This window comes from Lygodium microphyllum, chromosome 29 (genome assembly GCF_053477565.2).
Source record: "Lygodium microphyllum isolate KBCC chromosome 29, Lygodium_microphyllum_v1.1.10, whole genome shotgun sequence".
NCBI classification, from domain to species: Eukaryota; Viridiplantae; Streptophyta; class Polypodiopsida; order Schizaeales; family Lygodiaceae; genus Lygodium; species Lygodium microphyllum.
Window position 1 is genome coordinate 38,078,136 of NC_141163.1, and position 16,447 is coordinate 38,094,582.

The window sequence follows — 16,447 nt, forward strand, 5'->3', positions numbered from 1 at the left end:
ACTACTTGAAAAAAACTATAGTTGAACATCTCCAATGTCAACAATATCCAATGCCAAGTCATTACCCAATATGATAGATCTTGTCATGCTACAATAGAAGTGAAACCACTCTCAATGATAGGTGACATGAAATGAAGCCCTTGAATTAATCAACAAGCATTGAGTATAGGTGGATGAAGCATCAATCAACTGCAAAACATCAAAAGAAGAAGCTGCAAGTATGTAGTCATCATTAGAGTCATTCTGCATAATATTAATCTCTTCAACCTTGACACTAAACTTGCTAGGGATAATGCTATGATCATCGATCTTTTTCTGAACTTTATCATTTCCCTTTTCCTTAAGCTAATCATCATGGATTTTATGGCACTATGGCCGAATATGACCCTTTTTCCCACAATAGTGTCACATCAATGCGAACTTATGGCCATGGGACTTATTATGAGACTATTCATGTGACCGAGAATGAGACTTTTGAGAGTCTCTTCCATGGTGATCATTAATGCTCCTATCATTCTTGCCTTTGATTGTTGAAGCATGAGAGGTATGGAAAGCATCCATATTGTTTCTATTAACCTCTTTATTCAAGAGCACACCCTTTACATCCTATAATTTCAGCCCATCAACAAGAATATCTACACACATAACAGTACGGAATGCGTCCCATGACTCACGCGATGTAACTAGCAAGAACAAGGGAGGAAGATTATCCTTAAATTCAATCCTCTACAAAGACAAGTGACTGAAAATAGAATGAAATGCATTCAAGTGGGTAAACATGGAAGTTCCCTCCTTTGTATGAAGGTCCATGAGTTGCTTTAGCCAATGTATTTGAGAGACAGGGCTTTCTTATCATACACATTATGAATCTTATCCCATAATTGCTAGTCAATCCATCAATCAAAGACAAAATTATAATAGACCTACTTAGAGAGTGACAAAATGATTGTAGATTTACATAACTCATCTAGTTGAGCCAAATCCTTTGCATTAAAGTGTTTGGACTTTACACTTTCATGTCTCAATGGCCTAATCTACAATCTCTACACTAGAACCTGCTAGATTTATGCCTTCCAATAGTTGTAATTTGTGCCATCCAATTTCTCAATGTTAACAATACCATTATTATTCGATCCAGCAACCATAATGCAAGAGATGAAAGCACAATCCAAGATGAATAGGTTGCTATAAATGATAGCAAAACAACTGCAAAATCACAACCAAATTTAAGCAATAGAAAATGCCAAAATAGTGAGTTGTCCACAAATTGTAATCAAGTAACTATTAAATCCAAGTGACTACCCTTAGATAGAATGCATAAAACTAAAATGACAAGTTGCTATAGTAAACTACAACAGTATGCCAACAACCAACTGTGAGCAACCAAGAAAGAAACACTAGGAACAACTGTCACTGAAAGTTGTCACAACTAAAGTGTATCAGTAACCAATGGTAGACATAGACATCATGCACATAGGAGATATTAGCATAAAGAGAAGAGAACTACCAAATGCATAACCCACTGAGCAAAGCTCAATACATAAGCTAGAAGCATATAAATATCACTGACAACACTCTGACAAACATAAGTGCCATGTCCAAAGTAAGTGATCAAATTGGCCCGTTGTAGGATAACTGCATCCAGTGCATATAAAGAGAGCATGTATGTGAAGAATTGTCCTACAATCTCGGTGAAAGTAAGGTCAAGCTCAACTACATAAATCCAAAGCTCTATGTAACATCCAAAGTAGCGCAAGTAATTACCACTAGAAAAAGGTAGAATGCCAAATGAGCAATGCAAGCTCAAAACATCAAGTACATGACATCCAGGTATCCAAGATACATGAAGCATAAGCTAGGAGCATAAAACCTAACATATTCTTCAAGCTCACAACTATGTAACCCAATAAAGTAACCAAGTCATGTAGCCACTGCCAAGATCAATGTAAGGGAGCCCAAATCTCAGCTCAAAAGCATAAAATAGCATATTGGGAGGTATACATAACAAAATGGAGGTAGTGGTACATCCAGTGAGTATTCCATAAAGCATTAATGAGCATTAGATATAAGATTTTCACTAATAAATGCTTGTTGTCCTATTATTATAACATTAACATGACAGTGAAATTTGAGCTATTTCAAGCTCATACCAATCCCAAAAGCATAACCATACCATTGGGGCATCAAAATAGCATCCTCAAAGCAAAGGATGAAGAAGCTCCTAAAATGGTTGACTCTAATGCTAGTTGAAAGGTAGACCTTGAGTGGAAACACATAAGCAAAAGCAAGAGCTATGGCAGATGGAGCGAGAGAGAAAGAGAGATACATATTGTATGTAGAAACTCCATCGGTCATAAGGTGTGACCAGCCTTCCCTTATTTAAATGTCACTAAAAGAATAAAGAATGAAGTGACATTGATGGGAACCCACCATTTGTAGTGTACATGTGTGTAGGTACTATTAGTGCGATGAATACATGAGCAGTTAGAAACATGTGCCTTTGTCCCCAACATCTCTCTCTCTCTCTCTCTCTCTCTCTCTCTCTCTCTCTCTCTCTCTATGTGCACTCCTCCAGTACCCTAAGCTTGGCTACCATGCTCATATTTCCAATTGGTTGCCACCTATTTCACACCATCAACATTACCATCCATGCTACCACTCCTCTCATCCACACCTTATATCACCTACCACCCACTACCACTCCACCCTATCTCGTACATGTTGTTGCTTTACTTCCCTTTCACCTATCCCACCACATGCCCCTCTCTCTCTCTCTCTCTCTCTCTCTCTCTCTATGTGGAAATAGGTAGTAATGTAGTATCATTCTCTCTTTATGGGGGTGCTACTTCTTACCACTAATGTTGGTCAATGTGCCACCACTCCACTTGCCACCCCTTCTTTGCCTCCATTGTCTAACACTACACCTACGGTCCACCATTTGAAGCTCCATTGCCATTGCAGTTTGCTACATTGTTGCTTGTGTCGTCTTTTTACTATTGGGTGTTATGTTGGCTACTACTTTACTTGTTAGCTAAGCTAAACACGTAGTGATGAGAAGGTATTGGGTTCAATTCCTACATTCCACACGGTGATCTAATATAGGTATAGAAAAAGGGGATTTGAACCACAATTAGTGGATTAATAAAACAAATGGCTTACCACTAGGGCAACCACTTGATTATGAAAAAAAAAGGAGTGAGAGAGAAATGACATGTCTTTGAATTTAAGTTATCAATTTGCTAGCTCAAAGAGAGTGTGAAATTTTTGAAATGGTAGGTTTGGTAGAAGGAAGAAGATTTGGGGATTAGCAAAGCTACAACTAACATAATATAGCATGGATAGATAGATAGAATATATTGACAGATAGATATCAACACCTTATACTAAAGCACATGAGAATCAAATACATCCCATATTCTAAGTAATGGGAAACATAGATCCAACATCGAGCATGATATCCTACTACCATTACCATGAGAAGCTCATGCAAATTCATTTGGATTCCATTACAACATTGGGAGTCATTACTAACTTCGAGCATCACAAAATATATGATGATTATGCCAACTTCAAACATCACAAAATACACTATAAGCAACAACTAACGAGCAATCAAAAGCAATAATCAAGCCCAAGCAATGAGTAACAAGCACTCAATGCTTTTGAAAAAACAAAGCCACAAACAAACTTGAACAAGAGAAAAATACCATGAAAGCAATGCTCACATGCACTTTTGCACTCTTCTTTGATATCATATCTTAAACATGGTAGGTCATAACAACTTTTGTATTTTATGTCCGTTTTATGTACCACCACACCATTTGATAAATGGAGGTGTCACCTACTTGTAACTTGGATTGCCAACATCATGTTTCATTTAAGAATTTGTCGTTTGTGATACGTTCTTGCAAAATAATTAACTTTTGTTTTTGAGATAGCACATACTCAAACACTTGAATGTGGAAAAGAGGGGCAACTCCTTTAAATGTATAAATATTATTTGAGAGAGTGCAAACACCATAATATCATTCCTTCGTTATGTGCAAATAAGATCTCCTGTAAGTTGAACGAATAGCAAAGCTCGATTGTTGGGGACTTGAAGAACCAATTGAGTGTTCGAGTGGGCAAGTGCCTAGATTTATACACACACCATGTGATCAAACATGTCCAATTAAGTGACACACTTAGAAATAGTTGAACCCATAACCTCACGATCACAAGCTATAGCATAAACACTAGGCCATCGCCTTTGGGATGAGACTATTAATCTCTTCTCATGTAAACTATTGGTATTTCCATAAGGGGCATGCTTCAGTGATTTAATTACCTTGTTTCTCCTCTTTCTCTTCATTTTTGCCATCTTCCTCTTCGTTTATCTTCAACAATAATAAAAAGGTCAGTAGTATTAGGGTCACACTTAAAGGTCAGTAGTATTAGGGTCACACTTAACAATTGACATGTCTCACATAATTGCAATCACATCGCCTTGTTCTTTGTGTTGAAATACCAAACAACGTATTGGTTGGAGATTTCTTGTATGGGAAGCAAGCCCCTTGGAAATGCAATGCCGTGTTAAGGAAAACATTCTCATCTACTTGGAAGTTTAAGGCTTAGGCAGGTAAAGTGAGCAAGCCCTTAGAGCCTTGTTGCACAAGTTGTAACAGGGGTAATAAAATGTCAGCAAAACTCCACTAAGGCAGTGTTTGCATGAGTTGTTGTTTAACCTTTGTGTTAATGAGATTGATTTTTCTTATTAGCTTTTGCAGCTATCAACACACAAAAAAAAGGACCCTACATCATTAGCCCTTCTTAGAGAATCATACTTTTTCACAAGTTTAACAAGGTGAGGAGGGGTTAATGATAGTCCTACTCACTTGTGCTTGCTCTTATGTGATTGTGGTATGACACATATGAGGTAAAGTCTAAGATGCATTTTAAAATATTCAAAGCTTTTTTATGAGATCTCTCGCTCTCTTTCTCTCTCTCACGGCTCCAAATCCATAGTCACGATGGCCTTTTTACAAAGTAGGTTCATAATAGGCATAAGTATTCAATTATTTCTATTACCTACGATCAAGGATTGGTGTGTGATGGTGGTGGGAAGGCTGGCTTGTTAGGCAGGGATATCCTTACAGGGTTTCTCTCGTTGCTCAGCTTCAGAACTACAAATGAGGAGGAATGTGAAGACTAAAGTGGATAAGTTGATGAATGCACTAAGCTTGATGGAGGCCTTAGGAATGTACTTTGGTGGCAAACAAAATATTATGTGCTTGAAAGTTCGAGGCCTTTAAGACGGAAAAAGTCACACCTTTGGGCCTCGGTAGAGAGGTGTGGACTCTGGACTCTCCCCTTCTAGGCCTTAGGGAGAAAGCTCCTACGTGCCAACCCAAAGATCTCTCTCGTCCCCCCTCTCTCTCTCTCTCACACACACACACACACACACACTCACACACTCTCTCTCTCTCACAGTCGTTTAAATGCAAGAAGGCTAGCACGAAGCAGCTCCATTTCGTTGTTAACGGAGCCATGGCAGACGAGCCGGGAGATGCTACCGCCTCCTTCCCGCCCGCGGGCAATTCTTCCTCCGGACCTGATTGGCAGGGGCTTCTCAAATGGAGTCTCTCTCACTCAGACGGAACCGCGTCTTCTCGTACAATCAGGTTCCTCTCTTTCTTTTCACGTATGGACCTCTCACATACTGACGACTGATTGTATCATTCTCACACATACGAGCTGTGCGATTAAAGTTTGTACCCCATCCGACTTCTGCACTGGTTTTTTTCTGTTGTGTTATGATGCGGCTTTTGTCGACCTAGATGCAGGTACATGGTTGTTTTGTATGCCATTTGTTTTGCTCCTGTTACTTTACCATCTCCTCCCCTGCATTTATTTAACACTTGCATTAAAAGTTGTAGGAACTTGGAACGCTTACAGTTAACCAAACACACTTGTAGTAGCAAATACAAAACTCTTTTAATTCAGAAATTTGCAGGGGACTTTGAATAATATTACATGTACTTACTGTCTTAGTAACTGAAAATTTTATAAAGCTCGAGCTTTTAAAGCTTCTTCTGTAAATCTTGAAGGTTTTTGATCTTTTTGCGGTTCATTTTACACGAACGGAAAATGATTATTGGTTCTGTGTATTTTTGGTTTATTGAATGGCTTTGACGCAGATGCAGGTGCATATTTATCAATAGTTATTCATTCCCTTGTTATTTCCTTCTCCTGCCTTCATCCCATTGGTGATTTCTGTCATTCATGATAGTTCTTGACTCTTATGCCTTGATTATTGCTGCTAAACCGCCCTTTACTCTAATATTATGCTTTTAGACATCTATGTGATCAGGAGACCTCCCAACAGTCGCAGACCTTCCAATGATGACTCATACAGATGGAGTCTCAAGAAGGTGCTCAAGGTACTAAAGATTTGAGGTTTGTGTTTTGTCTGATTGACAACATGATGACCTGAATGAACTGGATAATGGAGGAGAACATGGAATCTCGTGACAGCTGGCAGTAGTGGAGGATCAACAGCCATCTTCTCCTTTGCAACCAACATGTGGGCCAGAGGAGATACCCTCCTTGCAAGCCTGCATACGCACTGCCTCTGCAGAGATTTGCCCACCCTAAAGTTGTGCAGCCTACCTTTCATGTTGGAGATGATTTAGCAAAGTGGGCTGCTGTGATTAACCTTCTCTTCTCTCCCACACGAAGCCTGTCAATGTCTTTACCTTTTCTGTCAGGGGGTTGTGTTCTATGGTAGTCCAGGCCCTTGTGTTGTAAGTGTTTGGTGCAACATGACCAGCACGCATTAGGTGCTCTGTAAAATAGAGGGTGGAATAGGGTGAGTATGCTTTTATACCTCCATTGGACAGCCACGGAGCAATCTAAAATTTTCAAGCTTTTGCAGCCACACTCCTAGGGCGCATGACAGTGAGAGAGATGAGTGCTATCCTTGACCTTATCGACATTCAGGTATTTGGTGACTAGGGACGTCATATCTAGGTATTTGTATCAGTTACTATTTTATTCTTCTTTGTTTGACCTTGCGGAGCATGGGGGATGCTGTCTTGGGGAATGTATAGCTTTTGATTGCTATGCTGTTGCACATCAGCATGAGTATGAGTTGATTAGTTCCCATGGAGTTGGCGATTGCGCCCTTCCACTCAGGGCAATCTTCAAGGAGTAACCCACTACATATGAAATTATGCAAGGGCTCTTAACACAATACTTGGTTCCTTCTAATGACATTGGAAGAGCATGTGAATCTCGAGCATGTGGACTTTGAGCCATGACTTTAGATCATTACATTACATTGTATAGATTATGAGCATTAGGTTATCTTTCAATATAGCACTTTAAAATTGTTGTAGGACATTATGAGTCCAAGAGTCCAAGAGTGGTGATCACACAACGAATGTGCCTTGAGTCCTATAAATATGATCAGATGTCCTAACCTTGAAGTGTTCTTAGTGCATTCGTACTAAGTTACTCCATGACTACTGTGACCAATGCTATCAGCCCCCATTAGGATGTCCAAGGATGTAACACTTACCTCCTTATGAGTGATCGTTGTCCTCAGCTATATCCTTGGGGTTGAAGTGAGCAAAATGACTTTTCAACAAACGCACTGACTCCTAAGTAGCCTTCGCCTTTGGGCGGTTTTTCTACTCGACCAAATACTTGGGATAAGTGGTCCAATAGAATTGTTTAGTCCTAAGGTTAAGAACCAATTGGGTTCAAGTGAAACATAATGAGTAGTATCCTCAAGCTGTAGGAGTTTCTCAATTAGAGTAATTTATCCATCTTGTATCAATCATTATTTCAAACAACTCATGTGGAACATGTGGTGAACTCGGATTTCTGAAGGTAAATCTAGCTTACAGGATATGCTATTCATCTTGTTGGTTATCTATAAACGACCACAATACCTTGAAGATAATTTGTAGCACTTGCATGTAGTCATTGAACTAGAGCCCTTTGGGACTGTTAAGGTAAATCCACATGCCCTTCTCGAGCTCTTGAAGAGTATGATGTTGGTTAGCATAAAATGTAGTAGTTAGTCCTAAGGTTAAGAACCAATGCGGGTTTGGGTGGAATATAACGAGTAGGATCCTCAAGTTGTAGGACTTTCTCAATTAAAATAATTGGTTCATCTTGTACGAAACATTCTTTCAAATGACCCAGGAGGAACACAAGGTTAACTCAAATTTTTGAAGGTAAATCCAACTTATAGGATATGATACTTATCTTGGTTATCTAGAAATGACTACAATACCTTGAAGATAATTTGTAGCACTCGCTTGTAGTCATTGAATTAGAGTCTTTTGGGACTTTTAAGGTAAACCCTCATGCCCCTCTAGAGCTATTGAGGAGTATGATGTTGTTTAGCATAAAACATGGCAATCAATCCTAAGATTAAAAACCAATTTGAGTCCGAGTGGAACACAATGAGTAGTATCCTCAAGTTGCAGGACCTTCTCAATTAGAACAATCACTTCGTCTTGTGCCAATCATTCTTTCAAATGACTCATGTGGAACGCAGGGTGAACTCAAATTTATGAAGGTAAATCTAACTTATAGGATATACTACTTATCTTCTTGGTTATCTAGAAATGACCACAATACCTCAAAGATAATTTATAGCACTTGCTCATAGTCATTGAATTAGAGTTCTTTGACTTTTAAGTGCTTTCCCTAGCAGTCGTCAATATCTTTTGCATATGGTGCAAAAAGTCGACTATGGATTGCATTTTCACAACAATGCCTCCGTTTTTGCGGCCCCCCCCCCCGCGTTTTCACAACAATCCCTTACTTGGAGCCTAGTGACAATCGATGGTTTCGACCTATAACCATATATAAGCCTAAATGAGCTATAACCAGTAGCTGAATGTTTAGCACTATTATAAGCAAACTCAATCTGAGGAAGATGACACTTCCAATTAGATTGCCTACGAGAGACATATGCACATAGCATATTCTCCATGGTTTGATTTGTCCTTCGGTCTATCCATTGGTTTTAGGATGATTTGAGGACAACATGGACAATTGAGTTTTCAGTTTTTGGAGGATTGTTTACCAGAAATGGCTAATGAACTTAGGATTCTTGTCACTAACTATTTCATTGGGCAAACCGTAAAGTCTAAAAGATGTTTGACCAAGAGACAAGCCAACTTGTGGCTTTTCACTATCATCTTTGTAGGAATGAATGGAGCTATTTTCGTCAATCAGTTGATCTCAATTTAGATTGCATTGTAATCTCGATTGCTATAGACAATTCTTCTATAAAATCCATGGAAGTGCTACTCCACTTTCTATCGGGAATTTGTAAAGGATACAATATCCTTGCTTGTTTGTGTCATTCAACTTTATTAAGTTGACATTGTGGGCACTCATGCACATAAGACTCGATCATAGTCTTAATATGCAGCCGATAAAAGTAACGAGTAACCAAGGCCAAAGTCCGGTGTATGCCAGTGTGTCCACCAATCATCATATAAAATTTTCTTGTGGATATCTTGATCATCGCGCACAAACACTTTGCCTTGTTTAAAAAGCAATCTATTATGCACGGGATACTTTTTTGCCATCTTTCTCTCTGTAGCTAGCTTTTGGGCATCTAGATTGCCAAAGCTTCTTGAGCTACTAGGTCTATTCGAACTAGTTGCCATATCTTATTGAACAGAAGATTGTTCTGGCAACGCCCTTTGAGAGAAAGATAGAAACTAGTCAAGATTTTGGAGAAGGATAAGGCATTAACTTCAGGAATTCGACTAAGAGCATTGGTAACAATATTAGTTGCCCCTTTCTATAGTGAATTTTGAAGTCAAACTCTTGCATAAGCTCCGCCCATCCCACCTTGCGGCTATGGAGATCGGGTTGATCACAAAGGTATTTCAATGTATGGTTGTTTGTGCTGAGCTAACATGCCCATCTTGCCTTGAGGCCATGGAGATTGGGCTGATCACAAATGTATTTCAATATATGGTGGTTTGTATTGAGCTAACATAGGTATTATATGCTGAATTAGCCACTTAAACAGCCCCAGAAATGTTTAATTAATGAAAACCCTAAAATGACTCGCGGTTCAAGGGAGTTTTAAAATGGTTCACGGTATGAGGTCCTAAAATTTTCTACAAATAGGTATGCTGTCCTCCATTCATCCCATACTTGTTTTTGTAGGTTTTAGGCTCTCTAGCTTTGCTGCCCACACCCCGTTCGTGGAGGACATCTTAGCCAAAGTTGCTTGTTGCTGTCTACCTCCATCAATCGTTTGTTTCCTGCCTTCGTCACATGGTCTACATCAATTTCTGTTGTGTTTGTTGATCAGCCACATCATAGCTGGCGACTTGCTGAATTGCTATGCTTGTGATTTGTGGCTGTTAGACAGATTGCCATGTCATCATATTTGCGTTTTTATTGTTGTTAGCTTGCCAAGTCATCATATATGCGTTTTTGTTGCAATTAGTTTGCCACATCAACATTAGCTTGCTGCATTTGCAGTTCTCTCTCTCTCTCCACATTGTTTGTCTACCACTAGCAGATACCGACATTCGAAGGTTGCCATTTCTGTGTTTGGTGGTGTTTGACATTCGAAGGCTGCCTTTGTTGTGATTCAAGATCAGTCGGGAGTATGACACTCTCTTGCGTAGCACCTTTGTCTTAGTTCTGAAGACATGAAAGTTCAGGGCATAGGTTTCTTTCGTGCATGGCTCGTTTGTTGCATGAGCATTCTATATTCAATATTCAATCATTCATTCAGATTCTATTGTATTCATTGTCTTTGTGTTATCCTAACCGTAATTGTGTTCTTTTGAGTTTATGCTTTGTTGTACGCTTTTGTTTATGTTTCTGTGTTAGGGTATTTTTTTACATGGTATCGGAGCAAGGCTTTTTCTTATGAAACCTTGGCTTTTAATTTGAAAGCCCTTTGAAAGAAGCAAGAACAATAGGAGGGCAAGATGGCTTTGAACACATCTTCACCATATCATCATAATGCTCTCCAGTCTAGCATGAGACACATGATGGAGTGGGCTTCACAGCTTGCTTCTCTATGTGACATGGTTGGAGAGTGTTCAGACTACCGTGGAGTCCATAGACCATAGGAGCTCTGACAAGCCAAATATGATCTCATCCTCGTGTATCAAGTTCAACAATAGCTTGAAGGTATATTTAAGTTTTTCTCTTTAGATTCGGTATACCGGTCTAATGATTTTGTAGGAAGGACGGAAGCTTCACAATGGATTGGCTATCTTGATGTGGAAACTGGCACGGAGTACAAATCATTTTCCTCTCTATTGTCATCATATCCATCCTCATCTCTTTCATCTTTTCCACACACTTCTTCACCTTTATGCACTCCTATGTCAGGTACTCATGCTACCAATTCTTAATCTTTTGAGGTTACTTTTTCTTTTATGCATGATATTAGTGATGCTTATGATGAAGAAACTCTTTAAACTAAAAATCGGTCCATTAGCCTCGAAGAGTATAGTTTTTTCTAGTAAAAGCTGACCATTGGACAGGGCTTACATGTTGCGGTGCCTCCACCTCCATCGACACATTGTGAAAATACTCATGTTTCAATGCCTCTGCATCAATCAGCATCCATTGGAGATTATTGGCCTATTTTTACCTACCCACCTTGCTCTCCTACTTATCCCCCTCCATTGTCTCTATCTTATTTTCATTATCTGACATCTCATGGTTCTTTCTCCTCATCGACCAAACATGCCTTTAATGACAAGACTTGTTTTAACGGGTTAAACTTCACTACTTGGTCAAATTTGATGAGACTTGTTTTAACGGGTTAAACTTCACTACTTGGTCAAATTTGATGAGATATGTCACGGACTTCTAGAATCTATGGTATCTTGTGTAAGGGTTGGAATCCCAACTTGATCCCACACTTGTTCTATATGAGGTGTACGCTTATGGAAGTCTAGGAATGCCTTTGCTATTGTCGAGCTAATGCAAGGGCTATTACTTGAATTTTATTCATAGCTTCAACATTTTGACCTAGTGTTCGAATATTGGGGACACTTGACTGATTGCTATGTCGCTCAAGATACGACATGTTTTATCAATTTGGATCATGAGCTTCAAAACTTTAAAATCACTGACTTGGATGACTTGAAAGTCAAGTGCACGGAGTATCATCACCTTCTCGTCGAGTTCTCTACTATTAGGGCTCTTAAGTCCTCGGACAATCATGTCATATTGTTTCTAAATAAGCTGCTGAGAAAATTCTTCCATTTTTTGTAGTAGGTGATCTCACAGCCCACTATGTCTATATTCTATGAGTTTGAGTGTTAGCTACTATGTTATGCTCGGTTGTTTGATCAATTTCATAGTTTGACCTTTGTAGAGGGGACTCTCATTGCTTGTTTTCAAGAGCAGCAACAAGGGAAGGATAAATAAAATAAAAATTAAATCAAAATAAAAAAATAAACTTAAAATGAAAATCCAAATCAAACTAGTAAGACCCAAGGAAATTCCTAGTCATCTCTAAAGCCTGGGTAGTAGAATGTACCGAAGAAAAATTTGTATTGTTAACATTGTCAGAAGGCTAGTCACTTTGACAATGAGTGTCAATCAAATGCTGGCCTCTTTGGGGTGACCATTTGGACTCTCTTTGATAAGATAACAATCGCCTTTGTAGTCTTCATAGGCTATTGTGCAGCCCTTGTGCACCATTTGTTTGAAACCTTGGTTGCTTTGGGGTGGGATGCTTGGGGTAAACAAAACCCATAAAAACAAAAAACTTTGGGTTGCCTTTCTTTCTAGTTTAGTTTTTGGGCTTGAGAGGGGGTGTTGAGCTAATATAGGCATTACATGCTGAGTTAGCTATTAAACAACCCCAAAAATGCTTAATTATTTCTAAAATGGTGCTCAATTTGAGAGAGTTTTTAAAATAGTGCACAATATGAGGTCTCGAAAGTTTTTATAAATAGATATGGCCCTTTATTCCGTACAATCTCATTTTTGTAGGTTTCAGGTCCTCTAGCTTTGTTACCCATATCCTGTTCGTGGAGGACATCTCAACCAAAGCTTCTGTTGGTGTCTACATCCATTGAGTGCTTGCTCCCAACCTTCATTGCATAGTCTACATCAATTTCTGTTGCGTTTGTTGATCAGCCATATCGCTATAGTTGGTGACCTATTGAATTGTTGCGTTTATGCTATGCGGTTGTTGTACGGATTGCCATGTAATCATGCTTGTCATCCTTGCTAGAGTCAACTAGCCACGCCATTATTAGCTTGTTGTGTTTGCAGTTTCCTCTCTCCACATTGCCCATTTGCAATCAGATGCAACATACACTGTTGAGTTTGTGGGTGTCTAACATTTGGAGGCTGCCTTTGCTTCGTTTTGGGATTTGTCAGAAGTACAATACACTCTTCCACTTAATACCTTTGCCTCAATCCTTGAGACATGAGAGTTCGGGGTACACTTTTCATTTTTGTATGGTTTGTTTGTTGCATGAAAAATTGTATATTTAGTATTTAGTCATTCATTTAGATTCTACTGCGTCCATTGTCTTTGAGTTATTCTAATTGTAACTGTGTTTTTCTGAGTTTATGCTTTGCCATATGCTTTCATTGATGTTTTTGTATTAGGGTATTTCTTCATTGTTTGTCCAAATAATAAACCGGATGCCTTACAAATAATGACGTGATAGTTGAAGCACATGGATGATCACCAATAATTCTTCTCTTGGATGGTATAATGTGGTTGGGCACTCGCGAGCTTATGGGCCTCAAAATACAACAGGTTCGCCATCTTGATAAATAACACCATCTAAGCAATAGTCACTTGTATTCGTATGAACCTCAAAAGGTTTATTCAGATTGATAATCCGCAACATTGATGCAATGGCAATCGACTATGTCAATGTTCGAAAACATTGATTGGGCTCACTAGTCCAAACTACTAGTGGACTAACGTTGTTGCAATGCATAGGGTTGAAGGTCACCACAAGGGTTTGGCAAGAAAACTGGACAAGATAGATGGAGATGTGCCTTCAAGAGATAAGTAGATTACAGTGAATGTTTAAAGGTTCAAGAGGTACTTCACGGTCAATCACAGGGGTTTGAGAGAGAAGAATGTATGGGGTTCAAGAGCTTAGACTCTGGAGATGGTAGAGATAAGAGAAGGGTTAAAGGTTTCAAGCCAAGTTCTTGAAGATGCTAATAGAGCTTCCAATTGCATGTTCTTAGCAAAGATCACAAGAGTATTAGCTCATAAGTTCTAACTCAAATCAAACTTGTTTTCTTGACTGTAAGAGCAATCACAAATTATAAAATCAAGTATAATATGCTGTCATGCATCATAAACAACTCTGTATCCCATCATTTATATATGATGCCACAGCATGAATAAACTTTGCATGATTACATTCAATGTAGATTGTTAGGGACAAAAGCTTATGAGCCAATTACAAGGCTTGTAGGGCAAAGAGACTTGCTTTAAGAGAGCTTCAAATTGAGTTTTTAATAAGGATAAGTTACCACAGCCAAGAAATAAGAGAAAAAGCTCCTCTTAATTTAACTCAAAACATCTATGAATGATTTACAAACATTGCCTTGCCATAGGGGCACATAATACTTGCATATTTTGACAAGATGTCTTATGTAGAGTAATAAATAAATTAAAAGAATATTGCTGTAGCTAATTCTTTGAATATGGTTGAAGATATCAGCCCCAAATCAGCCCAAATATCTTTCGGAATTCACCTCTGATGATAGCACAAACTTTCCCTAACATGGTGTTGGAGTGTTTGGTGTTGAAAGTCCACTACGGGGGTAAGAGACAATAGGGTGAAGGCATATTCAGGGAGAGGAGTAGACGGAAGAAAAGGGGTTTGAAGAAATCGAAGATGTAAAAGAATACTCCCAAAAAGAATTAGAAAATGTAGAAGAATACTAATAGAGATGAAGCCTGCCAGTTTATTCTTGCATTCTGAGAAGATAAAACTCTAATAGACAAAAACGTGTATAAAATAATACCTTTCTCTATGCTGCTCAGATCGCCAATCTGATGCTTCCATTGGCTCCGAAAGGGGGGTAAAATACGAGGACACTTGACCAGAATTCTGCCAGATCACTCCTTCATCTCCCACTTCAGAGTGCTGTTCACTGCTTGAAAACAGTAATCGTGCATTGCGCGATTTTGCCAATCTCTCTTTTTACATAAAATCCTCTCAAATTAGCTGAAAGCTACATGCTTTCTTTTACATGTTATCATAATCTAGAAGTTGTCTACAGTTTTATGGATTTTGACAAGATATAATATCTAAAATATCAAAAATTAACTGAAACTTGTCCAAAAATCTAATATTTTTGAACCATGGACACTAACACTAATGTCTAAAATGGTATTGGCTCTCTAAATCAATAAGAAAGCCACACTTTAGATTTGTTTTACACGGTGTATGCGTAGCGGCACGACAACGTGCTTCTTTTTGCTTCAGATACTCTTAAGCAAAGGTGTCAATGGTTCAGTGAGCATAGTTTTTAATGAATTTCTAAAAAAATCTAGTAAAATCTATAAAAAGATTTTACTTGCCTTATGGTCCCGAACAATACTACTTGAATCTTTTCGAGATCAATTGAAATGCCATCAATTGAGATAACATGATGAAGATCTAACAACTTTATGAAAAAATTCGTACTTGGCCTAGAGTCATTGCTGAAAGTGATGCTTCTCTGTATGCAAGCCACAAAGGTATTGATGCCATGGTCAAGGTAGTGAAGCAGTTTTTTAATTCGCTAGCTTTGAGGCATGATGTAGAACAATTTGTTAAGACATACATCGTATGCTAGAAAGCAAAGCATGATAGGCAAAAGATATCGGGTTTGTTGCAGCCCTTGTCTATTCCAGATAGGCCTTGGTAAAGCATTGCAATGAACTTTATTTTTGAGCTTTCTAAGACACCTACAAGGAATGATGGGATATGGACTATCATTTGCAGGTCTAGCAAACAAGCCTATTTCATTCTTGTGAGGAAAAAAATAAAGACTGATCATATTGTATGATTGTTTTTGCAGCACATTTTTAAGTATCATGGTAGGCCATAGTTGATCATTAGTGATCGAGATCCTTAGATGATCAATTTATTTTGGAAGGGGTTGTTTGAGAATGTGGGTACTACGTTGAAATTCTCATCATCCTTCCATTTGCAGACAGATGGTCAGTTTGAGGATGCAAATTCCATAGTGTTAGATCTTTTGAGGTGCTATGTTTCAGACACAAGACATAGTGGGAGGAGTATTTGCCCTTGGTTGAGTTTGCTTACAACAATGCAGTGCATAGTTTTATAGACAAAGCTCCATTTGAGGTGGTTAAGGGTGGCAAGAAGGTACCGCCTATTATGCAAACTAAGGATAAGATCTTTGAAGCTGATCGTTATGTGGAAAACTTGGATGTAGCCTATGCAAAGATAAA

The 16,447-nt window shown here is 38.6% G+C and overlaps 1 protein-coding gene across 3 annotated transcripts in view; it reads left to right on the forward strand.

The window, feature by feature from the left end:
• The first annotated feature begins 5,311 nt into the window (after positions 1 to 5,311).
• Positions 5,312 to 16,447, forward strand: part of LOC148010530 (hsp70 nucleotide exchange factor FES1-like) — a 56,690-nt gene continuing 45,554 nt past the window's right edge. For 2 of the 3 annotated variants that reach the window (XM_087671976.1, XM_087671977.1), the window contains exon 1: positions 5,522 to 5,660. Coding sequence is in view for 1 of the 3 variants with exons in the window: in XM_087671974.1 (XP_087528100.1) it covers positions 5,527 to 5,660 (134 nt within the window). In the remaining 2 variants the exon portion in view is untranslated. Of the gene's footprint in view, positions 5,661 to 16,447 lie in introns of all 3 variants that reach the window. The other variant, XM_087671974.1, reaches the window with a different exon arrangement.